Source organism: Anomalospiza imberbis, unplaced genomic scaffold (assembly GCF_031753505.1).
Source record: "Anomalospiza imberbis isolate Cuckoo-Finch-1a 21T00152 unplaced genomic scaffold, ASM3175350v1 scaffold_78, whole genome shotgun sequence".
NCBI lineage: Eukaryota > Metazoa > Chordata > Aves > Passeriformes > Viduidae > Anomalospiza > Anomalospiza imberbis.
In genome coordinates, this window is record NW_027100397.1 from 478922 (window position 1) to 490579 (window position 11658).

Genomic DNA, 11658 nt, shown 5'->3' on the forward strand with positions numbered 1-11658 from the left:
CCCCCTGGAGTGAGAGAGAAGAGGAGGGGACACCTGGGGACACCTGGGGACACCTGGGGACATGGAGGTGAAGGGGGACATTGGGGACATTGGGGACGTCGGGAACACCGGCGTCACCTCCCCGCCCAGGGCCACAGGTGCAGGCAGAGCCCCCCGATGACAAAGGCCACCAGGGCCATCCCCGCCACATCCTCCACGCTGGGCCCGGTGGCACCTGTGGGGACATTGGGGACACGTCACCGACACCCCCAGGTGGCACCGAGCCCGTCCTGGTGGCACCGGCCACCCCCCCCGATGTCCCCAGCCCTGCTCCTGATGTCCCTTAGATGCTACAAGCCCTGTCCCCAGTGTCCCCAACCCAGTCCCCAGTGTCCCCAGCCCTGTCCCTGGTGTCCCCAGCCCGGTCCCCAGTGTCCCCAACCCCATCCCAGTGTCCCCAACCCCATCCCCAGTGTCCCCAACCCTGTCCCCGGTGTCCCCAACCCCATCCCCAGTGTCCCCAGCCCCGTCCCCAGTGTCCCCAGCCCTGTCCCCAGTGTCCCCAGCCCCGTCCCCGGTGTCCCCAACCCCATCCCAGGTGTCCCCAGCCCCATCCCCAGTGTCCCCAGCCCCGTCCCCAGTGTCCCCAACCCCGTCCCCAGTGTCCCCAACCCTGTCCCCGGTGTCCCCAGCCCTGTCCCCGGTGTCCCCAACCCCGTCCCCAGTGTCCCCAGCCCTGTCCCCGGTGTCCCCAGCCCTGTCCCCAGTGTTCCCAACCCTGTCCCCAGTGTCCCCAACCCCGTCCCCAGTGTCCCCAACCCTGTCCCCAGTGTCCCCAACCCTGTCCCCAGTGTCCCCAACCCCATCCCAGGTGTCCCCAGCCCCATCCCCAGTGTTCCCAACCCTGTCCCCAGTGTCCCCCACCCCATCCCAGGTGTCCCCAGCCCCTACCCCAGTGTCCCCAGCCCCGTCCCCAGTGTCCCCAGCCCCGTCCCCAGTGTCCCCAACCCTCTCCCCGGTGTCCCCAGTCCTGTCCCCGGTGTCCCCAGCCCCGTCCCCAGTGTCCCCAACCCCATCCCAGGTGTCCCCAGCCCCATCCCCAGTGTCCCCAGCCCCGTCCCCAGTGTCCCCAACCCCGTCCCCAGTGTCCCCAGCCCTGTCCCCAGTGTTCCCAACCCCGTCCCCGGTGTCCCCAGCCCTGTCCCCAGTGTCCCCAACCCTGTCCCCAGTGTCCCCAGCCCCGTCTCCAGTGTCCCCAACCCCGTCCCCAGTGTCCCCAACCCTGTCCCCAGTGTCCCCAGCCCCGTCCCCAGTGTCCCCAGCCCCGTCCCCAGTGTTCCCAACCCCATCCCAGGTGTCCCCAGCCCCATCCCCATTTTCCGCAACCCTCTCCCCGGTGTCCCCAGCCCTGTCCCCGGTGTCCCCAACCCTGTCCCCAGTGTCCCCAACTCTGTCCCCGGTGTCCCCAACCCTGGTGTCCCCAGCCTTGTCCCCGGTGTCCCCAACCCCTTCCCAGTGTCCCCAACCCCGTCCCCAGTGTCCCCAGCCCTGTCCCCGGTGTCCCCAACCCTGTCCCCAGTGTCCCCAACTCTGTCCCCGGTGTCCCCAACCCTGGTGTCCCCAGCCTTGTCCCCGGTGTCCCCAACCCCTTCCCAGTGTCCCCAACCCCGTCCCCAGTGTCCCCAGCCCCGTCCCCGGTGTCCCCAGCCCTGTCCCCGGTGTCCCCAACCCTGTCCCCAGTGTCCCCAACTCTGTCCCCGGTGTCCCCAACCCTGGTGTCCCCAGCCTTGTCCCCGGTGTCCCCAACCCCTTCCCAGTGTCCCCAACCCCGTCCCCAGTGTCCCCAGCCCCGTCCCCGGTGTCCCCAGCCCTGTCCCCGGTGTCCCCAGCCCTGTCCCTGGTGTCCCCAGCCCTGTCCCCGGTGTCCCCAACCCCGTCCCCGGTGTCCCCAGCCCCGTCCCCGGTGTCCCCAACCCCGTCCCCGGTGTCCCCAGCTCTGTCCCCGGTGTCCCCAGCCCTGTCCCCGGTGTCCCCAGCCCTGTCCCCAGTGTCCCCAACCCCGTCCCCAGTGTCCCCAACCCCGTCCCCAGAGTCCCCAGTCCTGTCACTGGTGTCCCCAGCCCCATCCCCAGTGTCCCCAGCCCTGTCCCCGATGTCCCCAGCCCTGTCCCCAGTGTCTCCAACCCCGTCCCCGGTGTCCCCAACCCCGTCCCAGTGTCCCCAACCCCATCCAAGGTGTCCCCAGCCCTGTCCCCAGTGTCCCCAACCCTGTCCCCGGTGTCCCCAGCCCCATCCCCAGTGTCCCCAGCCCTGTCCCCAGTGTCCCCAACCCCATCCCAGTGTCCCCAACCCTGTCCCTGGTGTCCCCAGCCTTGTCCCCAGTGTCCCCAACCCCATCCCAGTGTCCCCAACCCTGTCCCTGGTGTACCCAACCCCGTCCCCAGTGTCCCCAACCCCATCCCAGGTGTCCCCAGCCCCATCCCCAGTGTCCCCAGCCCCGTTCCCAGTGTCCCCAGCCCCGTCCCCAGTGTCCCCAGCCCTGTCCCCAGTGTCCCCAGCCCTGTCCCCGGTGTCCCCAGCCCTGTCCCCAGTGTCCCCAGCCCCGTCCCCGGTGTCCCCAGCCCTGTCCCTGGTGTCCCCAGCCCTGTCCCAGGTGTCCCCAACCCCATCCCAGCTGTCCCCAGCCCTGTCCCCAGTGTCCCCAACCCCAACCAAGTTGTCTCCAGGCCTCCCCAGCCCCAATCCTGGTGTCCCAAGACCCTCCAAATCCTGTCCCCGATGTCCCCAGGTGTCCCCAGCACCGCTTCTGACGTCCCCAACCCTGTTCTGGTGTCCCCAGCCCCAATCCTGGTGTCCCAAGACCTTCCAAACCCTGCTCCTGGTGTCCCCGATGTCCCCAGCCTTGCTCCTGATGTCCCCTTCTCCATCCCAGGTGTCCCCAGCCCCACTCCTGGTGTCCTAAGACCCTCCAAACCCCGTCCCCAGTGTCCCCAGGTGTCCCCAACTCCAATCCTGGTGTCCCAGGACTCTCCAAACCCCATTCCTGATGTCCCTGGGTGTCCCCAACTCCAATCCTGGTGTCCCCAGGTGTCCCCAACCCCCATCCCTGATGTCCCCAGATGTCCCCACACCCCATCCCTGATGTCCCCAGGTGTCCCCAGCCCCTGATGTCCCCAGGTGTCCCCAACCCCTGTCCCCAGCATCCCCAGGTGTCCCCAAACCCCATCCCTGATGTCCCCAGGTGTCCCCAAACCCCATCCCTGATATCTCCAGGTGTCCCCAGCCCCTGATGTCCCCAGGTGCCCCCAAACCCCATCCCTGATGTCCCCAGGTGTCCCCAACCCCTGTCCCCAGCATCCCCAGGTGTCCCCAAACCCCATCCCTGACGTCCCCAGGTGTCCCCAACCCCCGTCCCTGATGTCCCCAGGTGTCCCCAACCCCCGTCCCTGATGTCCCCAGGTGTCCCCAAACCCCATCCCTGACGTCCCCAGATGTCCCCAACCCCTGTCCCTGATGTCCCCAGGTGTCCCCAACACCTGTCCCTGACGTCCCCAGGTGTCCCCAAACCCATCCCTGATGTCCCCAGGTGTCCCCAGTTCCAATCCTGGTGTCCCAAGACTCTCCAAACCCCATCCCTGATGTCCCCAGGTGTCCCCAACTCCAATCCTGGTGTCCCAAGATTCTCCAAACCCCGTCCCTGATGTCCCCAACTCCTGTCCCCAGCATCCCCAGGTGTCCCCAAACCCCGTCCCTGATGTCCCTGGGTGTCCCCAACCCCTGTCCCCAGCATCCCCAGGTGTCCCCAAACTCCATCCCTGATGTCCCTGGGTGTCCCCAACTCCAATCCTGGTGTCCCTAGGTGTCCCCAAACCCCTGTCCCTGATGTCCCCAGGTGTCCCCAAACCCCTGTCCCTGACGTCCCCAGGTGTCCCCAAACCCATCCCGGATGTCCCCAGGTGTCCCCAAACCCCTGTCCCTGACGTCCCCAGGTGTCCCCAAACCCCATCCCTGATGTCCCCAGGTGTCCCCAACTCCAATCCTGGTGTCCCAAGACTCTCCAAACCCTGTCCCTGATGTCCCCAACTCCTGTCCCCAGCATCCCCAGGTGTCCCCAAACCCCATCCCTGATGTCCCCGGGTGTCCCAACTCCAATCCTGGTGTCCCAGGACTCTCCAAACCCCGTCCCTGATGTCCCTGGGTGTCCCCAACCCCTGTCCCCAGCATCCCCAGGTGTCCCCAAACTCCATCCCTGATGTCCCTGGGTGTCCCCAACTCCAATCCTGGTGTCCCTAGGTGTCCCCAAACCCCATCCCTGATGTCCCCAGGTGTCCCCAAACCCCATCCCTGATGTCCCCAGGTGTCCCCAAACCCCTGTCCCTGATGTCCCCAGGTGTCCCCAAACCCATCCCTGATGTCCCCAGGTGTCCCCAACTCCAATCCTGGTGTCCCAAGACTCTCCAAACCCTGTCCCTGATGTCCCCAACTCCTGTCCCCAGCATCCCCAGGTGTCCCCAAACCCCATCCCTGATGTCCCCGGGTATCCCAACTCCAATCCTGGTGTCCCAGGACTCTCCAAACCCCATCCCTGATGTCCCTGGGTGTCCCCAACCCCTGTCCCCAGCATCCCCAGGTGTCCCCAAACCCCATCCCTGACGTCCCCAGTGTCCCCAACTCCAATCCTGGTGTCCCAAGACTCTCCAAACCCTGTCCCTGATGTCCCCAACCCCTGTCCCCAGCATCCCCAGGTGTCCCCAAACCCATCCCTGATGTCCCCAGGTGTCCCCAACTCCAATCCTGGTGTCCCAAGACTCTCCAAACCCCGTCCCTGATGTCCCCAACTCCTGTCCCCAGCATCCCCAGGTGTCCCCAAACCCCATCCCTGATGTCCCCGGGTGTCCCAACTCCAATCCTGGTGTCCCAGGACTCTCCAACCCCTGTCCCTGACGTCCCCAGTGTCCCCAACCCCCGTCCCTGATGTCCCCTGGTGTCCCCAACTCCAATCCTGGTGTCCCAGGACTCTCCAAACCCCATCCCTGATGTCCCTGGGTGTCCCCAAACCCCGTCCCTGACGTCCCCAGTGTCCCCAACTCCAATCCTGGTGTCCCAAGACTCTCCAACCCCCGTCCCTGATGTCCCTGGATGTCCCCAAACCCCGTCCCTGACGTCCCCAGTGTCCCCAACTCCAATCCTGGTGTCCCAAGACTCTCCAACCCCCGTCCCTGATGTCCCCAGGTGTCCCCAACCCCCGTCCCTGATGTCCCCAGGTGTCCCCAACCCCCGTCCCTGATGTCCCCAGGTGTCCCCAAACCCCATTCCTTGTGTCCCCAGGTGTCCCCAAACCCCGTCCCTGATGTCCCCAGTGTCCCCAACCCCCGTCCCTGATGTCCCCAGGTGTGTCCTCACCTGCCACCTCCACGGTGACCCTGTGTGGGGTGTCCCAGGCCGCGTGTGTCACCAGGCAGCTGTAGGTGTCCCCGGGTGTGTTCGGGGCCACCAGCAGCCCCGCGCTGCGGCTGAAGGTGCCGTCGGCCGCGCGCCGGTGCCCGGAGCTCCAGCCGGCCCCCGGGGTGGCCCCCGGGCCGGTCGCCAGGAGCGGCCGGGGGTTCCCGCGGGCGCGGCGCTCCCAGCGGATCTCCACGTCCAGCGGGAAGAAGCCGACGGCGTCGCAGCGCAGCTCGGCCGGGAGCCCCGGGAAGAGCAGGGACGGCAGCAGGGACACCCGGGGAGGGGCTGGGACACGGCGACAGTGAACTGGGGACACTGGGAGGGACTGGGAGGGACTGGGAGAAAACTGGGAGGGACTGGGAATGGACTGGGATGGACTGAGAATGGACTGGGATGGACTGGGAATGGACTGGGAATGGACTGGGAGGGAACTGGGAGGGACTGGGACGGACTGGGAATGGACTGGGAGGGAACTGGGAGGGACTGGGAATGGACTGGGAAGGAACTGGGAGGGACTGGGAGGGAACTGGGAGGGACTGGGAGAGAACTGGGAGGGAACGGGGAATAGATTGAGAGGGACTGGGATGGACTGGGAATGGACTGGGAGGGACTGGGAAGGACTGGGAGGGAACTGGGAGGGACTGGGATGGACTGGGATGGACTGGGATGGACTGGGATGGACTGGGAGGGACTGGGAATGGACTGGGAGGGAACTGGGAGGGACTGGGAGGGACTGGGAATGGATTGAAAGGGACTGGGATGGACTGGGAATGGACTGGGAGGGAACTGGGAAGGAACTGGGAGGGACTGGGAATGGACTGGGATGGACTGGGAATGGACTGGGAGGGGACTGGGAATGAACTGGGAGGGGACTGGGAATGGACTGGGATGGACTGGGAATGGACTGGGAATGGACTGGAAATGGACTGGGAGGGAACTGGGAGGGAGTGGGATGGACTGGGAATGGACTGGGAATGGACTGTGAGGGACTGGGAATGGACTGGGAGGGAACTGGGAGGGACTGGGAATGGACTGGGAAGGAACTGGGAGGGACTGGGACGGACTGGGAATGGACTGGGATGGACTGGGAATGGACTGGGAGGGAACTGGGAGGGACCGGGAGGGACTGGGAGGGAACTGGGAGGGGACTGGGAATGGACTGGGATGGACTGGGAATGGACTGGGAGGGACTGGGAATGGACTGGGAGGGAACTGGGAGGGACTGGGATGGACTGGGACGGACTGGGACGGACTGGGATGGACTGGGAATGGACTGGGAGGGACTGGGAATGGACTGGGAGGGAACTGGGAGAGACTGGGAGGGACTGGACTGGGAATGGACTGGGAATGGACTGGGAGGGAACTGGGAGGGACTGGGATGGACTGGGAATGGACTAGGATGGACTGAGATGGACTGGGAATGGACTGGGAGGGAACTGGGAGGGACTGGGAGGGAACTGGGATGGACTGGGAGGGACTGGGAATGGACTGGGAGGGACTGGGAGCCATTAATGGGCTCTGGATGGGCTCCAGTCCAGCCCAGTACAGGGACACATCTGACCCCCCCCCTCCCAGTACCGCCGTGTGCCCGGCACTGGGACAAACTGGGACAAACTGGGACAAACTGGAACAAACTGGGAGCCCGCCCACCCCTCCCAGTGCCCCCCGGCACTGACCAATCACGTTCATCCGCAGCACCTGCTGCACCTGCCCGTGGGGCGTGGTCACGGAGCAGACGAAGGAGCCGTCGTCGGACACCGAGAGCGGCGGCAGCTGCAGCGACACCTCCATGGCGCCCCCCGGCGGCTGGGAGGACCACGGGAAAAGGTGCGGCCTCAGTGGCGCCCCCCGGCGGCCAGGAGGACCGAAGCCGTTCCATGCCCATAGCGCCGCCCGGTGGCCGGGAGGAACAAGGCTGGCCAGTGCAGCGCCCCCGGTGGCCAGGAGGAACAAGGCCACCCAGTGCTGCCCCCCGGTGGTCAGGAGGACCAAGGCTGCCTAGTGCTGCCCCCCGGTGGTCGGGAGGAACAAGGCTGGCCAGTGCTGCCCCCCGGTGGCCGGGAGAACCGAGGCTGGCCAGTGCTGCTCCCCGGTGGCCAGGAGGACCGAGGCTGACCAGTGCTGCCCCCCGGTGGCCAGGAGGACCAGGGCTGGCCAGTGCTGCCCCCCGGTGGCCAGGAGGACCGAGACCGGCCAGTGCTGCCCCCCGGTGGCCGGGAGGAACAAGGCCGGCCAGTGCTGCCCCCCGGTGGCCAGTAGGACCGAGACCGGCCAGTGTTCACCCCCGGTGGCCAGAAGGACCGAGACCGGCCAGTGCTGCCCCCTGGTGGCCGGGAGGAACAAGGCTGGCCAGTGCTGCCCCCTGGTGGCCAGGAGGACCGAGACAGGCCAGTGTTCACCCCCGGTGGCCAGGAGGAACAAGGCCACCCAGTGCTGCCCCCCGGTGGCCAGTAGGACCGAGACCGGCCAGTGTTCACCCCCGGTGGCCAGAAGGACCGAGACCGGCCAGTGCTGCCCCCTGGTGGCCGGGAGGAACAGGGCTGGCCAGTGCTGCCCCCTGGTGGCCAGGAGGACCGAGACCGGCCAGTGCTGCCCCCCGGTGGCCAGGAGGACCGAGACCGGCCAGTGCTCACCCCCGGTGGCCAGGAGGACCAAAGCCGTTCCATGCCCATAGCGCCCCCCGGTGGCCGGGAGGAACAAGGCTGGCCAGTGCCGCCCCCCGGTGGCCGGGAGGAACAAGGCTGGCCAGTGCAGCGCCCCCGGTGGCCAGGAGGAACAGGGCTGGCCAGTGCTGCCCCCCGGTGGCCAGGAGGAACAAGGCTGGCCAGTGCTGCCCCCTGCTGGCCAGGAGGAACAAGGCTGGCCAGTGCTCACCCCCGGTGGCCAGGAGGACTGAGACTGGCCAGTGCTCACCCCCGGTGGCCAGGAGGAACAAGGCTGGCCAGTGCTGCCCCCTGGCGGCCGGGAGGAACAAGGCTGGCCAGTGCTGCCCCCTGGTGGCCAGGAGGAACAGGGCTGGCCAGTGCTGCCCCCTGGTGGCCGGGAGAACCGAGGCTGGTTAGCGCTGCCCCCCGGTGGCTAGGAGGACCGAGACCGGCCAGTGCTGCCCCCCGGTGGCCAGGAGGACCGAGGCCGGCCAGTTCTCACCCCCGGTGGCCAGGAGGAACAAGGCTGGCCAGTGCTGCCCCCCGGTGGCCAGGAGGAACAAGGCTGACCAGTGCCGCCCCCCGGTGGCCAGGAGGAACAAGGCTGACCAGTGCTGCCCCCCGGTGGCCAGGAGGAACAAGGCCACCCAGTGCTGCCCCTGGTGGCCAGGAGGAACAAGGCTGGCCAGTGCTGCCCCTGGTGGCCAGGAGGAACAAGGCTGGCCAGTGCTGCCCCCCGGTGGCCGGGAGGAACAAGGCCACCCAGTGCTGCCCCCCCGGTGGCCAGGAGGAACAAGGCCACCCAGTGCTGCCCCTGGTGGCCAGGAGGAACAAGGCTGGCCAGTGCTGCCCCTGGTGGCCAGGAGGAACAAGGCTGGCCAGTGCTGCCCCCCGGTGGCCAGGAGGACCAAGGCTGGCCAGTGCAGCGCCCCCGGTGGCCAGGAGGAACAAGGCCACCCAGTGCTGCCCCTGGTGGCCAGGAGGAACAAGGCTGGCCAGTGCTCACCCCCGGTGGCCGGGAGGACCGAAGCTATTCCATGCCCATAGCGCCCCCCGGTGGCCAGGAGGAACAGGGCTGGCCAGTGCTGCCCCCTGGTGGCCGGGAGGACCGAGGCTGGCCAGTGCCGCCCCCCCGGCGGCCAGGAGGAACAAGGCTGGCCAGTGCTGCCCCCCGGTGGCCAGGAGGAACAGGGCTGGCCAGTGCTGCCCCCCGGTGGCCAGGAGGAACAAGGCTGGCCAGTGCTGCCCCCTGGTGGCCAGGAGGACCAGGGCTGGCCAGTGCTGCCCCCTGGTGGCCAGGAGGACCAGGGCTGGCCAGTGCTGCCCCCCGGTGGCCGGGAGGACCGAGACCGGCCAGTGCTGCCCCCCGGTGGCCGGGAGGAACAGGGCTGGCCAGTGCTGCCCCCTGGTGGCCAGGAGGACCGAGACAGGCCAGTGTTCACCCCTGGTGGCCAGGAGGACCAAGGCTGGCCAGTGCTGCCCCCTGGTGGCCAGGAGGACCGAGACCGGCCAGTGCTGCCCCCCGGTGGCCAGGAGGACCGAGACCGGCCAGTGCTCACCCCCGGTGGCCAGGAGGACCAAAGCCGTTCCATGCCCATAGCGCCCCCCGGTGGCCGGGAGGAACAGGGCTGGCCAGTGCCGCCCCCCGGTGGCCGGGAGGAACAAGGCTGGCCAGTGCCGCCCCCCGGTGGCCGGGAGGAACAAGGCTGGCCAGTGCTGCCCCCCGGTGGCCAGGAGGAACAAGGCTGGCCAGTGCTGCCCCCTGGTGGTCAGGAGGACCGAGACCGGCCAGTGCTGCCCCCCGGTGGCCGGGAGGACCAAGGCACCAAGGCCACCCAGTGCTGCCCCCTGGTGGCCAGGAGGAACAAGGCCACCCAGTGCTGCCCCCCGGTGGCCGGGAGGACCAAGGCAGTTCCATACCTGCAGCGCCCCCGGTGGCCAGGAGGACCAAGGCAGTTCCATGCCTGCAGCGCCCCCGGTGGCCAGGAGGGCCAAGGCAGTTCCATGCCTGCAGCACCCCCGGTGGCCAGGAGGACCCAACCCCCTCCTCCCTCAGCGGCGCCCCCCGGTGTCCCCGCAGGGAACCGCAGCCTCCCTCACCTGCGCGCCGGCGGCGCCCCCCGCGCCGGGGGGGTTCCCGTGGCCGCCCAGGAGCAGCAGCACGCCCGGGGCGGCCTCGGCGACGCGCGGGGCGGCCGAGTCGAAGGCCAGCAGGCGCCGGGTGGCGCCGTCGCGGGTGCCGCAGCCACTCCAGGGCGAAGGGGCCGGCGGGGGGCGCGAAGGCGCAGTGCAGGCGCTGGGGGGGTCCCCAGGAGCCCCCGGAGGCGCGGCGTCAGCGTGAACACCACCAGGGACACTGCAGGGGAGGGGCGCGGCGGTCACGGGGGCTGGGGGGGACAACGGGGACAACGGGGACAACGGGGACATCGGGGACATTGGGGACGTGGGGACAACAGGGACATTGGGGACATTGGGGACATGGGGACGTGGGGACAATGGGGACATCGGGGACGTGGGGACAATGGGGACAACGGGGACATCGGGGACATCGGGGACATCGGGGACAACGGGGACAACGGGGACAACGGGGACATCGGGGACAACGGGGACAACGGGGACATCGGGGACAACGGGGACAACGGGGACAATGGGGACAACGGGGACAACGGGGACATCGGGGACATCGGGGACAACGGGGACATCGGGGACAATGGGGACAACGGGGACATCGGGGGACAACGGGGACAACGGGGACAACGGGGACATCGGGGACAACGGGGACAACGGGGACATCGGGGACAACGGGGACAACGGGGACAATGGGGACAACGGGGACGTGGGGACAAAGGGGACATCGGGGACATCGGGGACGTGGGGACAACGGGGACAACGGGGACAACGGGGACAATGGGGACAGCAGGGACAATGGGGACATGGGGACATCAGGGACAACGGGGACAACGGGGACATCGGGGATGTGGGGACATCGGGGACATCGGGGACAACGGGGACATCGGGGACAATGGGGACAACGGGGACATCGGGGACATCGGGGACAATGGGGACATCGGGGACAACGGGGACATCGGGGACATCGGGGACAACGGGGACATCGGGGACAACGGGGACAACGGGGACGTGGGGACAACGGGGACAACGGGGACAACGGGGACATCGGGGACAACGGGGACAACGGGGACGTGGGGACAACGGGGACAACGGGGACAACGGGGACAACGGGGATGTGGGGACATCGGGGACAACGGGGACGTGGGGACATCGGGGACAACGGGGACATTAGGGACAACGGGGACATCGGGGACAACGGGGACATTAGGGACAACGGGGACATCGGGGGACAATGGGGACATCGGGGACAACGGGGACAGCGGGGACAATGGGGACATCGGGGACAACGGGGACAACGGGGACATCGGGGACAACGGGGACATTAGGGACAACGGGGACATCGGGGACAACGGGGACATTAGGGACAACGGGGACATCGGGGACAATGGGGACATCGGGGACAATGGGGACAGCGGGGACAACGGGGACAACGGGGACATCGGGGACATGGGGACATCGG

At 68.1% G+C, this 11658-nt stretch overlaps 1 protein-coding gene across 1 annotated transcript; it reads right to left on the reverse strand.

Annotated features, from left to right (window-relative positions):
* Positions 1–79: 79 nt before the first annotated feature.
* Positions 80–10425, reverse strand: LOC137467768 (tapasin-like; the record flags this gene model as incomplete). Its single annotated transcript, XM_068179197.1, is given in 6 exon segments — positions 80–214; positions 5383–5709; positions 7101–7230; positions 10170–10298; positions 10300–10371; positions 10373–10425. Coding segments are annotated over 6 exon segments (812 nt in total), but the record flags the coding sequence as incomplete, so codon positions are not given.
* Positions 10426–11658: the final 1233 nt, after the last annotated feature.